This window comes from Cornus florida, unplaced genomic scaffold (genome assembly GCF_030987335.1).
Source record: "Cornus florida cultivar Cherokee Brave unplaced genomic scaffold, ASM3098733v1 CherokeeBrave_3.0.0_Hap2_Chr07, whole genome shotgun sequence".
Lineage (NCBI taxonomy): Eukaryota > Viridiplantae > Streptophyta > Magnoliopsida > Cornales > Cornaceae > Cornus > Cornus florida.
The window spans coordinates 8,164,634-8,186,306 of record NW_026775577.1 but is presented as its reverse complement, the minus strand read 5'-3'; the positions used below and the strand labels follow the sequence as shown (position 1 = coordinate 8,186,306).

General features: G+C 36.6%; 3 protein-coding genes and 1 pseudogene across 3 annotated transcripts; 2 read left to right on the top strand and 2 right to left on the bottom strand.

Annotated features, from left to right (window-relative positions):
• Positions 1 to 5,630: 5,630 nt before the first annotated feature.
• LOC132316204 (protein RALF-like 33) lies at positions 5,631 to 5,987 on the bottom strand. The gene has a single exon (XM_059814711.1). It carries the CDS (start codon positions 5,985 to 5,987, stop codon positions 5,631 to 5,633), a length of 357 nt encoding a protein of 118 aa, XP_059670694.1.
• A 2,523-nt stretch (positions 5,988 to 8,510) lies between these two features.
• Positions 8,511 to 10,398, bottom strand: LOC132316203 (receptor-like protein kinase FERONIA; annotated as a pseudogene).
• A 2,968-nt stretch (positions 10,399 to 13,366) lies between these two features.
• On the top strand, positions 13,367 to 14,257 carry LOC132316202 (uncharacterized). Its single transcript, XM_059814710.1, has one exon. It carries the CDS (start codon positions 13,367 to 13,369, stop codon positions 14,255 to 14,257), a length of 891 nt encoding a protein of 296 aa, XP_059670693.1.
• A 5,273-nt stretch (positions 14,258 to 19,530) lies between these two features.
• Positions 19,531 to 21,376, top strand: LOC132316201 (uncharacterized). The gene is made up of 5 exons (XM_059814709.1): positions 19,531 to 19,666; positions 19,781 to 20,151; positions 20,299 to 20,423; positions 20,593 to 20,974; positions 21,107 to 21,376. Exons 1-5 carry the CDS (start codon positions 19,531 to 19,533, stop codon positions 21,374 to 21,376), a joined length of 1,284 nt encoding a protein of 427 aa, XP_059670692.1.
• The last annotated feature ends 297 nt before the right edge of the window (positions 21,377 to 21,673 follow it).

The following is a 21,673-nucleotide window of genomic DNA, read 5'->3' as shown; positions in this document are numbered from 1 at the left end:
GATCGATATTTTTGAGTGTCAATTTAGATGTGCGATTTTGGACCCAACATTCTAAATTATTTCAACTTTTTTTTGACAAATGTGAATAAAAAATTAAATAAAAAAAAAAAAAACAAAAATAGAACAAAACAAAAATGTTTTAGATGGTTATTTATCTTCGGAAGAAGAAAAATGTGAGAACTATTACGGGGTGTATATAAATAAAGCATTTATAAATATTGCAACAGTTCCAAAATAGTAACGCTCTAGATAGATACAATTCTGTAGTGAATTATTCATATTTAATTATTGAATTGAAATAAATAAATTATTCAATTTTATCTTTTAATTTATGAATTAAAATGAAGAGTTCATGGTGAAAAAATTCTCTTAAAAGCATTACTTGTAAACTTATTTATTAGAAGGGTCATGAACATTTTATATTTAATTATTAAATTAAAATAATTTTTTGAAATATATAATAATTTAAATAAATTATTTAATACATAGGTCGTGTTTATTATATAGAAGCATGAGTTAGTGATTCTAGGCGACACAGGAGAAAGAAGTATTGGATTGGGTCAAGACTGAGGGTAGAAGCATTGACGGAGCAATTTGGAGCCGCAGGTGGTGATGGGAAGGTGCGAGTGAATGACAGGAGTCAAGGACGGAGTAAGAGAAAATTACTTTCATAATCATCTAATTTTTTAATAAAATTAAATTTAAAAAATATATGAAAATTTTAATTTTTGTAAAAAGTTATATGAACTTACACTAATACCCTCTCTTTTAGCACAAGTTTTATATTGGTCAAACCATAAAATCATCATTTTCTTTAACCTTTCGGAAAAAATTTTATTGGCCTAATCAAGAATTTATTTTTTATTTTGCTTTTCGCCATTAAGTTTCATCTAACAAAGGACTGAGTTTAAGTAATTTCATGGCCTAATCAAGAATTTATTTTGCGTCAAAAACTTGATGCTTAAAATAAAATGTAATTCGCGAGCGCATGAATTTATTGGAGTATAGATATGATCGACAAAAATGAGGTCGAACCCAAATAAATGCTTTTAAAAAAACACTAATATGAATCAAAACTAATTTAAGTGTAATCTACCAATTTGATTTGAATAATGGATTTGTTATACTAACATGCAAGAAATAAAAACAATACAATTGAAATCAATTTAAAGAAAATACTAAGGTATAGGATTCCACCACCATTAACCTCATAAAATTTTAATTTTTCATTTATCAATTTCCAAAGGTAAGAGAAACAATTCCAGTGTCACTCTGCTACTTCCTGATTCAAGATTAGATTTTTCTTCGCTTAAAATAGTAATATTCAAAGCATCAAATGTATCCAACTTAATGAAAAACACAAGATCAAAAATTATTACTCAAATAAGGATTAATTATAATAATTTCTAATTACTAATAATATATTATATTAATGATAAAAGAAACTTAAAATAATTAAAGAGAAGTGAAAACCAAATATATTAAAATCATATAAGTAGAAATCAATAAATGAAACTCCCCTTTTGCTTTCGGCTGACACAATCCATTCCCCCATCATTCTCTTTTCTTCGTTCTTATTTTATCTTTCCTTTTACTTTCTCGATCTTATCCCGTTTCGTGCACAATGCATACATACATATATATATATATATATATATATATATATATTCATTATATGATACATTCTGATGATGTGGCGCTTTGCAGGCCGGTGATGATGTGGCTGGATGGCGGACCTGGCTGCTGACGAAACGCTGCTGATGTGGCACTTGTTTGTTTAAGATTCAAAAATTCCAAATCCTCTTAAATGTAAGGATAAGACCCAACTAATTCTTCTGGAGCTTTGCTCATGCTCAATGTTGACTGAAAAAATATATAATCTCTTTTACAATGTAGTCAACCTTCACTTGTTTCCAGTTTTATTCCAGAATTGGTCTTTTATCCCTAATAATTTAAAAATATAAAAACATTAATTAATTAATTAATTAAATTAAATTAAGTACTAATAAATATGATTTTGGGAATAAAATATGTAAGAAATATGAGTTCATAAGGACTGCCAGAGAGTGAATTCCGGTGAGTCGGCATGGGGTGGTTGTGCTCAGCCATGCAGGTGACAATAAACATGTTCGAGTTAGATCTGTTCCGCTACGGCGCCGCTTCCTGCCACAAATCACCGCCGTTCATTGGCAACCGCCACCTCTCTCTCTAAGATTTGGATTTGAATTTAATTCTTTTTTCTTCATCTATTTGTGAAATTTTCACTCATCTGTCACTAAGATTTAGGGTATTCGCTTAGAAAGAGATCAAAGTGGGTTTACCCCGCCGTCTTTGCTCCAAGCTCGCCATCGCCGTTTCGAGCTTGCCTTCGCCATTCTCTCTTCAAGCAAATTGGGGAGGATCGAATACCGACGATGAGGAACTGTTCGGAATAGACCTTGTCATCGATGATGGACTGTCATCGATGTGCTTGGATTGAGCAAGGAGCTCTGTAGAATGGTGTGGGTGGTGACAGTGAGGAAGAAGAGATGTGAGGGCCGTGAATATGGAGAGATATGAGGGCGCCCGTGAGTATGGTGAGGGGTAATTTTGGATTTTACTGTTTTAGAAGACCTACTAACCCCATTCTTTACCAAAAATCTGACCGGTGATTAGTTGCAACATTGTAGTGTTTAGTGGGGAATTTATATGGACAAAATAAACTAAAGAGGTGTAATCAGCACCAAATCAAAACTAGGAAAGTGTTTTTTAGACTTTACCCAATCAGAAAATGATCACTTTCTTTAACCTTCTACAAAAAGAATTCCTTGGCCTAATCAAGAACTTATTTGTCTTTATTCAGTTTACTATTTTTTATTTTGCTTTTCGCCATTAATTTTTATCTAACAAAGGACTGAGTTTAAGTGATTTTTCTTTCTTTCTTTTTACCCTTTCACATTATTTCCACGCTACCAGATAGAGAGCATATATAGACATATGGTGGACAGATTGTTGATGCATTGAAGATCAATTTTTTTTTTTACTGAGATCATGAATAATCTTCAAGTGCTTTGAGAGAGACGTGAATGAAATTCATGTGCAGGACCATCTTGGATATACTGTAGATAGCAATGCTTTTGAATCGAATTATTGGTGGGCCAATTGTAGGGTTCCACATTTTGTTTTTTTGGTTGACGGAGAAGTCAAGTCGTCCTTGTTCCGGCACTTTGAATAAAAATTTAAAGAAATAATTACAATGGATCCTTGAGATTGGAACAAATATCAAATGAAAAAATATGATTTCAAAACCAGACACATAATATTAGAATTGTTATTCACTTTTATACTTTTCACTGGCTTACAAAGTAGCGAATTTTCTTCTGTATGGTTTTTAAATTCGATCATATCCATAATTTTTTTTTTCAATGATTTTTCTCACGTACATAGATTTTTCTCAAGTTTATGCCCTAACTTATACATCAATCAACAAGAGAGAATCAAATAAAGTAATAATCTCGACTCCTATAACAAATAATCCTTCTAAACACCTGTTGGAAAATCTGAAATAGTGGTGTAAGATTGTACCTTCGCATACTCGCCAAACTGATCTCTCCTTTTCGTCGTTGCACTATTCACCGTCAGAAATTGCCGCACCAAGCACACTGCTATTGCACAACAAACTCTGTCTATTCTCCAACGCCAGAATGCAAATTATCTTCCGTTCAATTAGGTTTAATGCCATTAAGATCCTTATTATGTTCCCCTTGCTCGTAAATGTAGTCGGAAAAGGACTGTTCCAGCTTCAATATCATTTTACTCATCAACAATTTCAAGAACTATCATTGCATAGCTGTAAACAACAGACTTACGGAACACCCTTCAAAAATCCTAAAAAAATACATCAATGTATGTAGTGTTTATCAAATTTATCATGGCGTTTTATTCAAGTTGAAGAGATCTTCAATCAAGGTGAAGCTATCAGGGTAGTACGTGAAGATTGAATTCAAACCAAGGTGGAGATTATTGGGTTTGTGGATTGAATTCATGTGCAGAAGAAGGACATGTTCACTTGCGGTGTGTTAGGTAAATTAGTGACCCCAAATGGATCAAATCATTTTTTTTGGGAACTTGTTCATCTTTGGTAGTGAGCTCCATAATGGTGATTTTGTCAAGATGTTATTTTGGAATTGTGATTATTATGTAACTCGTTGTAGACAAGTTGTGAAATTATTGTCTAATAAGGAAATGTTTTTGAAGACTCAATAAATAGAGATGAGTTTTGGTAGAGAGATGATATGGGGAAAGATGTAAGGGGTTTGTGAGTGTTATAAGGAGGGCGGAATATACGTAATTTCGGAGTATAAAGATGTAGTATTAAAAGTGTGACGAGTGAGAGTGCGTGGGGGTTTTGATATCGGGTTGTATATTCTATTTTTTAATTATAATATTAAAATTTCTCTCTTCATGGACAAAGTCCTAGAGTTTTGTGAATTATATAAAATATTGTATTATGCGTGAATGCGTATGATTATTATCTCAATATATGTTTGTTGATTAATGTGGTGATGATATTTCTGTTTTTTTTTTTTTTTTTGGCTCTACGAAAACTATTGGATCTGAATTTCGAGGACGAAATTTTTTTTTAAGCAGTGGAGATTGTGATGATATTTCTGTTGTGTAAGTGTGTTATGAAACATCCATTTAACTGTCAGCAATAACCAACTAACAAGTGGGTTATCAAACAGTTTCTTTTGCACCACCATCAACATAATACTCTGTTTTCTCTAGCCCAATTTAGCAAGAAACAAATAGCGTTTTTTGGACAAAAAAAATGTTGGGAGGTTTTATATCGAAATGAAGAATCCTTGTGTTGCAACCTCGATGTAAATATTCCAGCCCCGAGCAACACCAACTGCAATTTGATATGATATTTTACATTTGGACATCCATTATTATAGATGAACTTGTCGTGAGATAGCTTGTTTGTTCCTCTCATAACGGAAATCTAAAATAAGTTACTACATTGACATGGTAAGTCTATATCTGAATAATTATTACCGCTTTGGAACATAGGATTCATAAATTCATAAACAATGCCTCAACGTACTGATCATTCATTGTTCTTCTAATAACTGAAAATTAGTAGTTGGTAAGACCTCCAATTTCAACCTTCACTAGTGGTCTGTTTGTTTCAAAGTGTTTTTCTTTTAGCTAGCGTGGCTAAGTAGTTTGGTAAAATTCAAAATTAAATATAACAATCATAAGAGCAGAAATATAGGTGTTGAAATTTCAAATGCTAATCAAAGCTCATGTGCCAGATATGTAAGCCTTGTGCTTGTTTCGGTGGGAGAAAAAAAAATTGAATGGACTTATAGAAGATATTGTATTATTTTCTCTGAAAGTGACTGTATTGAATTATTGAGAAGAGAAGGAAAGACATTTTATTATTATACTCAAAGAACAAAATGCATACAGTAATATACAAGAAGAAACCACTTGAAATTAAAAAGTAAAAAGAAACATTAAACCACAAAAGAAAGCCATACTCTTAATTTAATTCAGCGCGATTCAATTTAATTTATATGAGATTAAAGCAAAGATGATGATGATGATGAGGACGACGATGATTCGACCCGACCACACACACACCATCAACCACGGCGACTGCATCGGTCGTAGGTGGTACAGCGATTATACTCATTCCTGCGTTTCCCGCAGTTAAATCTTTTTGTTGAATCACACACCGGATTCCTCGAACCTGCAGCCCTATATGAAAGGTATTTGCCTGTGTTAGCAAGAATTCTTCTGCTCACTTCTGATTCCATGAACTCCTCTTCATCTGTGAAGCATTCACCTATGCTGGCGTTGCACTGATCGGAGCTGATCATCATCGTGTTCTTGGTGTCCTCACCAGAATCTGCTATGCTTGTGCTTGTGCTTGTGCTGAGGAAAACAAGTACAACAGTGAAAGAGAAGTAGAGATATGGACTCTTCAATTCAATTCCCATATCTCTCTTTTTCTTCTTCCTCTCTTTAATTCAGATGAGTTTCTGTATGTGGGTGGACAAAGCCAGTCAGCTAGCATTAGTTATAGACTATAGTCTATTTTTTTAATTTGGATAAGAAATGAAAGGCTATGCTTTTTGTTTTACTAGTTGACTGGGGTCTTGGTGGCTAAAAACACTTTATTCTTTTAGTTTTGTAGCACCACCATATGGGCCAGTGCCACTTTGAGTCCAATAATGCAAGTTGTAAAGCATTGAATTGGGGATGTAACCTGTTCATTTTGTTGTTTACACGAAGTCTAGATCCTCTGATGAATGTGTAACCATGGTTGTAGCATTGGTTGCAATCCCCGTTGAATAGGTTTGGACTAATATCCGTGTAAGTTGATCGAACGAGTTAGTTGTCGGACAAAAAGAGACGAATCATGATTATAACGTATTGTAACATTTTTTAACGCACTTACATTTATTTTCAATGAAGAAATACAAATGTAGAATAAACGTACTAAATGCATTGAGATTTATGCTAATTTTGTGTGAGGAAGCAAAGATTTAAATGTATTTTAATGTATAAAATACATAGAGATTAAAAATAATGATGTATGTTTGATATACATATATATGTATATAAATGGGTCCACTCATATTAACTTACAAGAGAAACTCATTACTTAACTTATAAAAGAAGCTCATTAATTAACTTACAAAGAAAGTTCGTTATCTAGCTTACAAGAAAAGTTCCTTACTTAACTTATAAAAGAAGCTCATTACTTAACTTACAATGAAAACACGTTATCTAGCTTACAAGAGAAGCTCTTTACTTAGTTTACGGAAGAAGTCCATTTTTGAAGCTATATAGATATCATGTGAACTTTGTTTAAGAGATGTACCTGACAAGTGAAAAAATATAAAAATAAAAATCACTTTACTATTTTCTGTCTCACTATTGTTTGATCTTTCTCTAATTCTATCTCTTCTCGGTAAATCTATAACAATGTATTCTCAATAATTAATTCTCTTGTTAACCTTTTTCTAAAACAACCACACACTAGTTGATTGGTTTTTTTTTTCCGCTGTCCCTCCCATTAGGGTTGATAGATAAAGACTAGACTAGTCCCTACCACTTGACAGCAGTGAGGTGAAGACTCACAAGTCCACATTACATATTAGGACATGGGTCCGTGCTTTAATCGTGAAAACAAAGTTGTTTCTCCCGCGTCACTCTCAAAATAAAGTCTCTTTTTTCAATTTAATAGTTGTAATTTATTGATAAATTATTATGAAAAAAGAAATTGAATATTTCCCAAGTTATCCTTGAATTTTGAAAACTCTCTCTAACGTCAGTGTGTGAAACCAAATTTCCAATCATGCATGTGATCCTCCAATGTAGAAAATCTCTATCTCTAATTAACTTGCCATTAAATCCAAAAATTTGTCTATTTTGTTGTTTAACAATCACATGACTTTGTCTTTATGAAGTGATGTCTCCAACAAGGTTCAAGGGATAGAATTTTGCCCTAGTCAACTGAACCTATCAAGACGCACCTGATATATCATAAGTGAGGCAATTGCCCTAGTATTATATACTAGTAATTTTTTCTTTTTTGAATTGAAATTTTAATACTGCCCCACTAAAATTACAAAACAAAAAATTATTATTCTCCCCTCACCCCCAAACATAAATATTGATATTCTAGAATTAATAAATTGGGCAAACTTTGTAGATTAGCATTCAATTTTCCTATAAAAAGAAGATTAGTTGTTTTTGCAAAAAGTGCATTGACAAAGAACTTACCTAAAAAAAAATGTGCACTGACAAAGTGCAAGCAATCAAAGAAGTGAATAATGAAAAAGTTGAAGCTACAGTTACAGTGATATTAATTATGACGAACTAGATTTTTTTTTTTTTTTTCTCCGATTAAAAAAAGTTATAGGAGTAATAAGGTGCAACAATCAGTGGACTTTCTCTAAGCAAAACTAGGGCCTTTATTAGTCACAAAATGATTCGACCCATGATCAATAAGATATGATATATAATAATAATAATAAAACAACGTAAATGTAAGCGGAATCTCGTGTGCTCTTGGTTTTCCTTTTTAAGAGCAAATCGAAATAAAAAATAAAAAATATTCATCTAATAAATTAATAATACTTAAAAAAAATTAAAAGTGAATCACAATATTGATAGTTGTTAAAAACTTCTAAGTAATTTAGATTATAGGATTATATTATATTATTTATATATATATATTGTATAAATTAACATATATAAATAAATATATATATATACAACATAATGATTCAATTAGATCTAACAAATTTAAAATCGAACCAAATTATTAGTAAATTGAACCAAACTATCTGATCCGAATTGGTCTTATTTAAATTTTTGCTTTTGGACCTAGTTGGGCCATCATTATTGGGGTAAGGTTAAGAACTCAATTATTGCATTTCATTAATAGAAAAGGAAAAGAAAGAAAAAGTTTTGACGACCAACCTACTTAGGTCTAGCCTGGATCGCATAAGCTACACACCGTCGATATAATCACTGCCCTTTAAACTAGATACGTATCCAATTGGTCTAAAAAATACATCCCCGTCCTCATCATCCATCGTGGTTGTGTCTCCATATCCACAAAGAGGAACAAGGGGACTAATATGGGACCCATACGTACCCATCACATGATTCTTACCAAACTCGTCTCCACCGTTGATATTCTTATTAGCTGCCTCTTGCAACTGTAATACAAACTCAAGCCCCCACACAACATCATTCATTGATGGCCGTTCGATCCCATGATCACGCAAGCAACTATAAGCAATCTCCCCGAACTTCCTTAAACACTCTGGTGCAATCTGACCCCTCAGATGTGGATCCACGATCTGATCAAGGTTCCTTTTTCGACAACAACACCGGCCCCACTCCGCCAAATTCACTTGTTTCCTTGGTAAGCTTGTAACAATTGGTGACCTAGCACACAACATTTCCAACAATACCACTCTGAACGACTACACATTAGACTTTTGTGTCAATTGTTGAAGTCGGTAATATTCAAAGTCCAAATACACGAAACTACCCTTCACCTCGGTGCTCACATGGGACATCCCAATGGGACCCTTTTTTGACAACCCAAAATCAGAAACTTTGGCCACCCATTTCTCATCCAACAAAATGTTGGTTGATTTTACATCGCGGTGAATGATGTGTGCTTTACACCAGTATGAAGGTAGTTCAATCCACGTACAGCACCTATGCTGATCAGAAGGCGTTGATTCCACGAGAGAGGAGGGTGGTTTGATTTGTAGAGATGATCACGGAGAGTCCCATGGGCCATGTAATCATACACCAAGATCATCTCACCATCATCAACACAGTAACCAATCAGAGACACCAAATGGAGGTGTCTGAGCTTTGAGAACATTACGATCTTCGTTTGAAACTCGTGGGCCCCTTGCCTTGATTCCAGGACTCAACCATTTGATCGCAACCGCGATAGGAGCAGTATCATTATTCATGAACCCTTTATACACATTACCAAATCCTCCAGTGCCAATAACAAAATTGTCGTCAAAGTTGCATGTAGCTGATTTAATCTCGCCGAGCGAGAAGCGTCGGCAGAGATCAGACGGCAGTGATGAAACATGATACTCCGTTGACCCCGTTGACCTTGACGCCACTGAAATTGTGCCAAAGTCTTTGACTCTTCTCCGTTGCGGGAAAATGACGTAACCCAGAACTGACGTTGCTATATCCCTCCAATTACACCTCCCACAACCATCCAAATTGGCAACGAGCGTTTACCAGTAGATGTCAACGGTAACTTCGTGCTCGGGTTGGGTTCGGGTGTTTCAGATTCCACAATATCAGGATTGGCCCGGCGAGACTACCGTCAGATTGGTTCAATTTGAACAATTCCAAACCATTCAGAATCGAATCATAAATTTTATTTTGGTCTTCAACGTTAGGGTGCATCGCGAGCCACAAGTCCTGCTTGATCCAGCGACCACCAACTTCCGGAACCTGCACAACATAGTCTATGTAAACCGGAATGCTATTACCACCACTCCAGAAAATTACATCAGCTTTATCCTCAGCCGTCTGATTGTTAAGATATATAGTGAACACCCTCTGATTCTCTTTAGTTCTATCCGCAGTAAAATCGCAGAAATGAAGTCTCACAAGATAATCAAACCCCGAATCGACACCAAAACTCCATGTCAAATTACCACTAATTATATACAACTAATCAAACCCCGAATCGACACCAAAACTCCTTGCGCTATTATAAACCATCTCAGGTGCAGTGTAAGCCGGTGTTGCCGAACTGTAGTGGATCGGACCATTCCTGCGAGGTATCACCCCCAAACTACCACTAATTATGTACAAGTCATCTTGTTCCCACGTCCGAAACATGCCGGTGTCATCGTTAACGTTGACGGTATTACCGCCGACGTTTAACCGATAAAGGGTTTCAAGAATACTGTTTTGACTTAAAAAAATAGGATAATCTGTTGGAAATTTTATATATAAATAATAAAAATTATTTTATGGTACTATTCACTAAGTTTTTTAAAATAAGATTGCAACATGATTATGGATGCTTGATAGATTTGGTTGTACTGTCCAATTTTGTATTAATATCTAAGTTTTCATGATAAGAAAGGAGACCTAGGTTATGCTTGTTTGTAAAGAAGTCGTCCTCTATTCTTGTTATATATAAGGGGGTAAAGCGCTCTAATATTTTACAAAAATTTAGAAGATTATATGGATATTCTAAAGGTATATGTGCATTAATTATCAATCAATTACGAGTTTAAATTACTCTTTAATTAATTAAAGTATTCTTGATTTCTACATGGATTAATTTAATTAAAACCTAACAATTGGTATTAGAGCCAAATTAAAATTTATAGAATTCAAAATAGTAAAGATTGATTTATGATATAATATACTTGAATCGGTGCATTTAAAATTGCATTGGCTACCTAAACTTTACATTGATATGTAATTGATTTATATATATAAGCAATGTTTTGTTTCAAAATACCATAATCTATTATGTACGTGAGAAACCTTTTTTTTAAAGCATGAGTTTGTCATGCAATGTATCAGTTCCTTTATAAATTGTGCATGCTGATTGAGAATGTATAAACAATCAGTTTGTTATGCAGTGTATAAGTTATTTTCTTTATAAAATTTGCACGCCAAACGAGAAAACATATATATGTGTTTACTTCTACTGTATTGTGACCCAATTGTTTCTTTTGAAATCAAATTGAAAAGAAAAATTATAAATATTTGAATTTATAATTCCAATTTGGATTTGCCATCTATGTTGAATGATTTTACAACTATTTATATAAATGTGAATATCTGATTTTAAATATATATTCTCATAAACTATTTGAACATATTTTGAAAGAAATCAGGATTAAATATTTATTTAATTTGGTATTCAATCATATATTCATATACATGTATGGTAACTGATGCACTAATGTGTGGTTATCTAACCATTCATAAGCAATATATCATTATGTCCAAATAATTTGACATGGATGTACAATGAGACTAAATATCTTGATTTATGTGAATTATATATTAATATGCATGAAGATTAAAAGTCTTTAACTATATGTATATGAATTAATGTGTGCATGGAAAGAAAACTATCAAGTATTTGTCTTTCGTTCAAAATTAATCTGGAAGATTGATTTTGGTTTGAGAACTCAGTATTGTTTGTATGCAATTGTATATAATATATATAATATAATATAATATATAATATTACATATCATATTATATGGGTTTTGGATGATTTAAACTTTTTGTTAATATTTATGCTACATGTGTCAATAGGAGGTATATATCTTGAATTACATGTATAAGTAAACTTTTAGTTTAACGTGAAGTTGTGTGGTCATTTAACCATGCTCTATGTCTAGTACTTTTATTAAGTAATTTATGATATTTGTTCAATTTTAAGTTAAAAAACTTATGGAGGCTTGCTAACCATAAGCAAATATTATTGATCTAATTGATTTAAAGATTTGAGTTTTAATTGTTTAATTTTTGGTTGAAAAACCTATAGGGCTTGTGTACCATACGCAAGCAATATTAACCTAATTGATTTAAAGATTCAAATACTTTAAATTGTTTATCGGATATATAATATACATGCATCAAATTTTATTATTTTATTTTAATTAAAGTATATAAAGAATTGAGATTTTTAAATCTTAATTAATGTGCATGTTATTATTATAATGTTCACTGTAATTTCTTAAGATGTATGAGGAGGCTTTATTTTATTTGTATTAAAGCCATTTATATTATAGTGAAATCAAGTATTTCATAATATTTGGGTTTAGTTTATATACATTATAAAGAAATTGTTGAACTTAAATAAATGGAAATTCTGTAGTATAGGTTCGTCCTTGGGGTTTAGGAAGACTGGTAAAGTGACCGTTTCAGAGGTAATAGTTAAAGTGGGTGATGCCTGCCAAAAGGTGACACGTTCATGGGGGTTATTATTATTATTATTATTATTATTTTGAAATTTTAAGACATTGGTCTTATTGAGGTCTCACAGTGCATTTACCTACATGAGGGCATTAGTTCTGGCAAAAGGTGATCAATGTCTTAATGTGGGATAAGTGAGTAGAATATTTAAGAATGCTTGAATTATAACTAAATAAACATTTTGCCAAAAGGTAGTTGTGGAGGGAAAAATCTCCCTCCAATAAGAGCAGTCCACGTCATCATAAATATAACTTTATCTTCGATAAAGTTCAAAGCCCATCTCATTAAAAGCTCAAGTTGAGTTGGTCATTAGCCCAAAACTACTGTTATCTAACTACCAGCTTTACTAAAGCCCGAATCAAGATGCTAGCAGCCCAATGTCACTAATGACAAGCTTCTAGCCCATGAACAGAGTCATGTGGACCAAGTTAAATGCGGCCCAAATCCATTTAAAGAAGGAGCCGGTCCTGCAAGGAAAATGATTCACCAAAGGAAGTAAGTTCTGCGTAAGGAAAATCTGGTAAGGGAAGAATTATAAAGAGGAAAGAATTCTATTTGTAAAGAAATTGATATATGGAAAGAATTAGAGGACAAGTAACGCGAGTCCTACCATAATTCTTCTAACTTTTGTATATAAATAGAGGCCTAAACCTTCAATAAAGGGATCAAGCAATTCTACACCTCTCTATACACTGTTCTTGTTTATTTTTATTGTTTATTGAGTGAGTTGTGTTATTTCTCCCAATCATTATTGGTTGGGCGAAATTTTGCTCCTACACTTTGGCGCCGTCTGTAGGAATCGTGTGCAAATATATTCCCACTCTTGTTTCACAGGTGAATCCTGCAACTACCATCCAGAATGTCGAATGGAGGATCTTCAACGGATCAACAGATGGAGTTGATGCAGAAGATGCGTGAAGAATTTCTACACCAGTTTGATATACTTCGTCAGGCAAACGAAGCAAGCGTGGCACAGATCACCTTGCTTCAACAGCAAAATAACACTCTGCAAGCGGCGATGGCTCAGTTGGCAGCACCGCCACCAGTGGGTGACACAGCGGCACCCCCTAGTCAGAATGTTCCTCCAATTACCGGACTTCTGCCCAATGGGGCTCCACCTAATGGGGCACGACCCAATGAGGCCCAGCCGAATAAGGTTCAGCAACAACGTAGGGTAAGATCCGAGGCTGCGGCTTCGGATAACGTCCCCCGTCGCACACAGGACAAGCAAGTCGAATCCAGCCATAAGCTCACAGTGTGGTCCAATGAAATCCCAGATGGTGCAGGAGTTCAGGATGCCTTTGATGAGAAAAGACTCCTGAAGATTCAAACACCTGCCGAGATGGCTAGAGAACACAAAAATTCCTTGGTAAAAACTCCTTTCACTGACGATGTGTATCTGGTAGAGAGGCCTAAGAGGTTTACCATGCCTTCTTTCACCCAGTTTGATGGAACGGGGGATCCATCTCGGCACTTAGATCATTACGCTCAAAAGATGGCTCTGGATGATCGTAATGACCATTGGATGTGTAGAGTTTTTCCTACCAGTTTAACAGGAGCAGCACTAGAATGGTTCAGGAATCGACCGCATAAGTCCATCCCGGATTATGTAACTCTGTGCACCATGTTCCTGGCACAGTATTGCGGGAATAAGAAGCAAAAGAAGAGCATTGCCAGCCTCTTCACCATGAGACAAAAGAAGGGGGAAACATTACAGGATTTCTTATCAAGATTCAACATGGAAGCCTAAGAAATAGGAGACTATCATCCTGCAACGGCTATAGAGACATTTAAACTTGCGATGATTCAGGGGACGAAGTTCCACACTTCCTTAGTCAAGTACTCTCCTCCCGACATGTAGACTCTCAATGCTAGGGCTCAGATCTACATTCCGCTCGAGGAAAATATAGCCCACCGAGCGTAGCACGCCACCCTCGTGACGGTGGAAAACAAGCCTCGAGAAAGAATTCCAACTCCAAAGATTTAGAAAAGCCAACGTTCCTTGACGCCAATCACCCAGGCATTTGAAAAGAAGCAAAGGGTAGAGGAAGGATTTACACCCTCCGAACTACTTTGGCTCAGTTTTTTCAAGAGAATAAGATGAGGTTCACAACTCCGCAGCCAATAAAATAACCCCTGGAGCAAAGGGACAAAAGCAAGCATTACGCCTATCATCGAGATTATGGGCATTCAACCAATGATTGCAGATCCCTCAGGCGACAGGTGCAGAATATGATCGCCAGGGGTGAGTTGGCAGACTACCTCACGACAAAGGAGTATGCAAAGCCCCGCGAGATCTATCCCCGCAAGGTAGAAGGTACGCAAGTAAAAGTTATTCATGCAATACATCGCAGGTCTGAAGATGATCAAGAGTCCGAGGGGGTATACAGATCCAGACTAAGGGCAACCCACAAGATCAGGAAGATAACCTCAGTCAATGCAATCGCTTTGGGTAGCATTAGTATTGGATTCGGAGATGGCGACCTATCCCGAGTTCAACGGCCCCATAAGGATCCATTGGTCATCAGTCTTTTAGTGGCCAATTGTATGATCAGGAGGGTTTTGATAGATCCAGGAAGTAGCGCCAACATAATCACAAAGACGATCTTTGAGCAGCTGGAGATCCCGTCATCATCTATTCGACCTACCTCCTGCCCGTTGATGGGATTTGATGGCACGAAAGTAGATCCCCTTGGAGTAATAGACTTATCTGTAACCGCGGCGAAGAGGACTCTAAAGGAGAACTTTGTTTTAACAAATATCCATCCTTCTTATAATCTCATCATGGGAAGAGGCTGGATACATCGGATGAGAGGAGTTCCGTCCATCCTTCACCAGGTGATGCGGTGCATATCTCCGGACAGGCAAGAAGTAATTAATCTGTGGGGCGATCAAGTCACAGAGAAGGAATGCTATATGTTGACGCAAGTTGAAGCAAAGAAGGTGTCTACTCGGCAACAGCCAAGTGTGGCTTCCAAAACTGTACCCAAATAGCAATTACAAAGCCCTCTACCTAAGTACCTTAAGGTAGAGGAGCAATTACAGACCCCTCTACCTAAGTAGCTTAAGGTAGAAGAGCAATTACAGAGCCCTCTACCTAAGTACCTTAAGGTAGAGGAGGAGGAGGAAATTGCGAAGCCCACCGAGGAAACCCTAGAAGCAGTGGAGGTTATCCTCGGTGACCCTCAGAAGGTTACTTATTTAGGCTCTTCTTCCACGTCCGAAGAAAAGGAGGCATTGATTGATGTTATCTGGAGCAATGCAGATGCCTTTGCGTGGGATCACTTGGATATGGTAGGGATCGATCCCTTAGTTTCCTGCCATAGTCTGAAGGTGGATCCGGAGTTCGAACCGGTTAAGCAGGAACACCGAAGGTTTGCCCCTGAACGCAATCACATTATAGCTGAAAAAGTGAGCAAATTGTTATAAGCAGGTTTCATTCGAGAAGTCCAATATCCACAATGGCTGTCAAACGTGGTAGTCGTACAAAAGAAGAATGGAAAATGGAGGGTTTGTGTAGACTATACCAACCTCAACAAAGCTTGCCCGAAAGATAGCTTCCCTCTGCCCAAGATAGACCAGATGGTTGATGCTACCACCGGCTACGAGAGGCTGACATTCCTAGATGCATACTCGGGATACAATCAAATTCCTATGAACCCCGAAGATGAAGAAAAAACGGCTTTTATTACAGAAAAGGGGACTTATTGTTACAAGGTCATGCCCTTCGGACTGAAGAATGCTGGAGCTACTTATCAACGCCTTGTTAACAAGATATTCGATAATCTACTGGGAAAGACAGTTGAAGCATATATAGATGACATGGTGGTTAAAAGTGTGAAGAGACAAGATGTAATACCCCTAATTTTAAAAGGATAGTCCTGGCATTTATTTAATTGTTTAATCTTTTATTTAAATTGTTTAATTGCGTGTTATTCTCTTAATTGGTTATTTTAATTGTGTGTTTCTTCCATGGTTATTTAATTTTTTTTTTAATTGATTAAATTGTTTGGTTTTTCTTTTATTACATTGTTTTAAATTAAATTGTTTTATGATGTTTTATTTGACTTAATTGATAATGGGGTTTATTTAATTAAATTGGTTTAAAGTAGGATTGTGTTTTCTGTATATTCACATATTAGCCGACACAGGTTTTAATTAACTTCTATGGGCCGGTTAGGATTTAGTTAGGGCTTTAATTAATTTAGGGTTTTGGTATAACTCTATAAATATATGGGTATACGTCTGCCGAGGGTTTCTGAAAACCCTATTCACCATATTCAGGTATACAGTGTTACAGAGAGTTGTGAGGGCAGAGTAACAGAGAGGGAGTTTGCGTACGTTACAGAGAGAAAGATTTAAGGGAAACACAGAGTGAACTTAGGTGATTAGCAAAGCAACTCAAGGAGGAAGGAGCGTGGTAGTGGGGAACTACAGTGCATGACACAAACATATCACACAGAGACGGTGAATTAGAATTTCAAATCTGAAATTCAAAGGCAAGTCTCTGTTCCACTCTATCACTTTAATCTGTGTTCTGTGCATACTTAGTTAAGACTCCAAGGATTAAAACAAGGATAAAATGGACTTAAATAAACTTTATAACAAGTTTTATATGCATGTATGAATTTCATTTACTCTCGTGAATTAACTGCTTTGCAAGAATTGTTGATTTTCTGCTACTTGATTTTGCTGCGGATTGTTTCTGAATCTTGTGTTAAATTCTTGTTGTGAATATATATTTATGCTTGAGAATTAGTCTGAGACATTAAATGAACCCTTGTATAAGTAAGTAACACAGTATTGAATGTCACCAAATTAATCTGTTGTGAGTTGCTTAAAATTTCAGACTAAGGTTCTGTGATCGCTGCTCCTAAACCTATGTTCCATGCATGCTATCATTGAATATCAGTGGTTTAAATATGTACCTAGGACTGAGATTGAACCTAGAATAAAAATTAAAACATGTTACAGAGGCTCTGGTAATCACCGGAATCAGAGAAAACGAAGCTGGAACGGACAACGGCTGTTAAGGGAGGGAGAGCAGGCTCCCAAAACCCTTAGAGCCGGCTCCCAAAGAGTTGGAGCCGGCTCTAAGTGATTTAGAGCAGGCTCTAAAAGTTTTAGAGCAGGCTCCAAATGGTTTTGAGCAGGCTCAAAGTTTTTAAAGAGCCTGCTCCATCTTAAAACGCACAGAACTGAGTTTTAGAGACTTTTTGGCTGAAATTGGATTTTCTAAAATTATTTAAAGGCTACTGGATGTTGTAATTTCATGTTTAAGACTTGTAAAAATGTTGGGAAGTATGATTACAAATAGGAACTAAGAACGGAATTAAGCTAAGATTAAACAGTGAACCCGTGGGTGGATGATTTGAAAATTAATTTCTATTGTCTATTATTTTTGGAATTTTATTTCTCTGCATGACTTGGATTTATAAATCATGTTTTGCAGCTGTGTTATAAGTATACTATTGTATAGTTATATGTATGCTTAATTAGGATCAACTGGTGTTAAAATCTATTTTACATTGCATCAGTTATGGTACTGTTCGGAGAAGTAGATTGTGTAATTCTACTCTATCAATTTAACGGACTGTAATTGGGATTCTAAATCTTATATTGAATGCATAAGTTGGTTATATACATGTTAAACTATATTTATGCTAATTTTGGAGTATGGTTGATAAATACTTATTTTTGTTTTTGTCAACTTCGTTAATTGGAGGATTGTATGTACCGGTATGGGACGGTGACATACTAGGTATGGATTAGTCAAACACTAAATCCTACCTACTTTGGATTAAGGTATGGATTAACCCTATGAGTTAAGTCCATCACCTACTTGTGTCATGTCAACAAAATAGTTGAATGACTTAATATGGTTTCGGGACGGATGGATATACATATACCAGACCACCACACAGATGGATGGTATTATGTATTAGGAGGAGTATGGACTTTATATATTTATTATATGTGCCATGGTATGAGCTTGAGTCTCAGGACCATGGTTAGGGCGCGTATATCGCCTAGAATGGATAACTGGACATAGGTGTTGTTCCCTGGTAGGTCTAGGTACTCATGCCCACCCTAGGGTGCGTATTTGCATGTTGCCTTCTATTCAGGCTGAGACAAACCTACTGGACTAGCGAGCGTCCTATAGTGTGTACTATATACATATATTGACTACTCTAGATATTGTTGAGTCTTCCTATGATGTATCTGCGTATCGGATTACTGTTTGGATTGTAGTAGATCAGGACTTGCATGTGGGCCTGACCCACTTCTTTATTTTTCAGGTGCTCGTCAGTTCCAGGGTTAGAGTTTGGACGTGCAGAGCAGATACAGCTATTCACTCCTCCGATTATGTAGGAATTTTCTCTATGTTAGCTTTGGATTTTATTTTTTTATTATTTCAGTATCGTTTGGAGAATTTAAATAAGGGGTCCAATGGATGGATTCCCGAGTTGTAAACTGATGCAGTTTGGGTTTGATGGATTTTAATAATTATAATATTTTGCGGATTCTGTTTTTAGTTCTTTTCAGCTTTAATTTCATTTCTTAATTCATTTTGTATTCCGTGTTCATTATAAATACTTTAATTATTTGATATTCCCCCGGGCTCGGGCCTGGGCCTGATCAACCCGTGTCTCGGATCCGAGGGGTATCACAGAAGATCATCCGAAGCATCTACACGAAGTTTTCAATACCTTAAAGAAGTACAACATGAAACTGAATCCATCCAAGTGCTCATTTGCGGTATCATCAGGTCAATTCCTCGGCTACATAGTGAATAGAAGAGGGATAGAGGTAAGTCCGGCTTAGGCTAAGGCCCTCATCCAGAATCAGGAACCAAAAAATTGCAGGGAGGTGTAGGTTCTTACTGTTTGGATCGCAACCCTCAGTCGGTTTATATCCCGATTGTCAAATAAGTGCAAACCATTCTTCGATGCTATACGATCTAAGAATAAAGATATATAAGGACCTCAGCAGCAGGAGGCCCTCAGTCGGTTGAAAGGTTACATGGCCGAACCACCAATTCTATCCGCTCCAAAACCCGAGGAAGTTCTTATTATGTATTTGGCAATTTCTAATATAGCGACAAGTGCAGCATTGATTAGAAAGGAAGGAAAGAGGCAATATCCAGTCTTCTACACAAGTAAGACCATGACAGATGTGGAGACGTGATATAGTAAAACAGAAAAAGTCATTTTAGCCTTGATCTATGCCAAGAGGAAGTTTCGTCATTATTTTGAATCTCATAGCATTGTAGTACTCACCAACTATCCTATATGGGGTATACTCTCTAAACTCGATTTATCTGGGAGAATTACCAAGTGGGCTATCGAACTTAGTTCCTTCGACATAACTTATGAGCCAAGGGTGTCGCACAAAGGACAAGCCGTAGACGACTTTCTTCTCGAGTATGAAGACACTCCCGAAGAGCCGGTACACCCTGAACCACAGTGGGAACTTCGAGTCGATGGCTCCTCGAATCAAGCAAGTGCAGGGGTAGGCGTTGTAATGTTAACACCCGAAGGCCCCAAGCTGCAGCAATCTATCTGTTTGAAGTTCCCGGCTATGAACAATAAGGCCGAGTACGAAGCATTACTTGCTGGTCTTCGATTAGCTAGCAGCGTCCAGGTACGTTGCTTAAAGGTTTTTAGTGACTCACAGCTTGTTATAAATCAAGTGACAAGTCAGGACCATCCCAAAGAGGAAAGAATGAAAGCATATAAATAAGCTGTAGAGAACGTTGCACGGGGATTCGATCAGATTGAATTCTATCAGGTACCTCGTGTTGAGAATACCGAAGCAGATCAATTGGCCACATCAGCGTCATCCTCAAATGAAGATCTGGCTCGGACTGTGCCGATTGACGTCCTGACGAGCCCAGCATTAATCCTCCGCAGGAAGTAATGGTGATTCCAGTTATTCCTCGAGAACCATGCTGGATTGATCCATTGGAAGCCTACCTCAAGCATGGAGTTCTTCCAGACCAGAAGTCCGAAGCACGGAAGCTCCGTCTCATCGTAGCTAAATATGCCATCATTAATAATCAGTTATACCGAAAGTCATTTTCAGGTTCTTACCTGAAATGTTTAAGCCTACTGAGGCTCTTGTGGTGTTGAAACAAATCCATGACGGAGATTGTGGCAACCATTCTGGGGGTAGATCCCTCACGCATAAAGTCCTAACTCAAGGTTACTTCTGGCCGTACTTGGCCCGGAATGCAGAACAGTATACTCGGAGGTATGACAAATGTCAACGTCACGGTCCTATGAAGCATCAACCTGCCGAAGATTTGCATGCAATGGCAAATCCATGGCCATTCGCACAATGGGGGATTGATATGGTGGGCCCGTTACCCAAGACTGTGGAACAAAAGGAGTACGTGCTACTGGCTACAGATTATTTCACTAAATGGGTAGAAGCCGAGGCCTACTCAAGTGTGACCCATGAGCAGGTAAAAAGTTTTCTTTGGAACAACATCATTTGCCGGTTTGGGGTCCCAAAAGTCATTATGATGGACAATGGTAAGAACCTCGACAATAGAAGTACGAGAAAATTCTTTGCTGAGCATGGAATTATACAAAAGTTAGCTGCAATTAGTCATCCACAAGGGAATGGACAGGCTGAAATAACTAATCGGACCATTTTCAGCTATTTAAAGAAAAAATTGGAGAAACTCAAAACGAAATGGTACGAGAATCTCCCTCAGGTGCTTTGGGCGTACCGAACCACACCACGACGACCCACGGGGGAGAGTCCCTTTGCCATGGCTTATGGATCCGAAGCAGTGATTCCAACCGAAGCAGCGGTTCCAACCCTTCGGACATCCTTATTGATTGAAGGAAACAATAGTTAGCAGCTTGAACATAGTCTCGATCTCTTTGATGAAAAAAGGGATGTTGCAGCAATTAGGCTTGCTTCACATCAGCAACAGTTGCGCAACAGTTATAACAAACGTGTCAGATTTCGGAGCTTTGCGGTAGGCGATTGGGTTCTGAAGCAAGAGACAGCTCATGTCAAGGAACTGGAATCTAACTGGACCGAACCTTACAGAGTTACCGAAGTAGTGAGGAAGGGAGCATATCGTCTGGCTGAAGCTGACGGACGTCCTATTGCGCATCCTTGGAATGCAATACACCTTAAAAGGTATTTC

Excerpts from the sequence above, each read along its gene's own strand:
- LOC132316204 (XM_059814711.1), bottom strand. The coding sequence starts at position 5,987 with ATGGGAATTGAATTGAAGAGTCCATATCTCTACTTCTCTTTCACTGTT.
- LOC132316201 (XM_059814709.1), top strand. The coding sequence starts at position 19,531 with ATGGCCGAACCACCAATTCTATCCGCTCCAAAACCCGAGGAAGTTCTT. Across the intron at positions 20,152-20,298 it reads GATTAGCTAGCAGCGTCCAG|GTACCTCGTGTTGAGAATAC; the intron begins GTACGTTGCTTA and ends GAATTCTATCAG. Across the intron at positions 20,975-21,106 it reads CAAGTGTGACCCATGAGCAG|TTAGCTGCAATTAGTCATCC; the intron begins GTAAAAAGTTTT and ends ATTATACAAAAG.
- LOC132316202 (XM_059814710.1), top strand. The coding sequence starts at position 13,367 with ATGTCGAATGGAGGATCTTCAACGGATCAACAGATGGAGTTGATGCAG.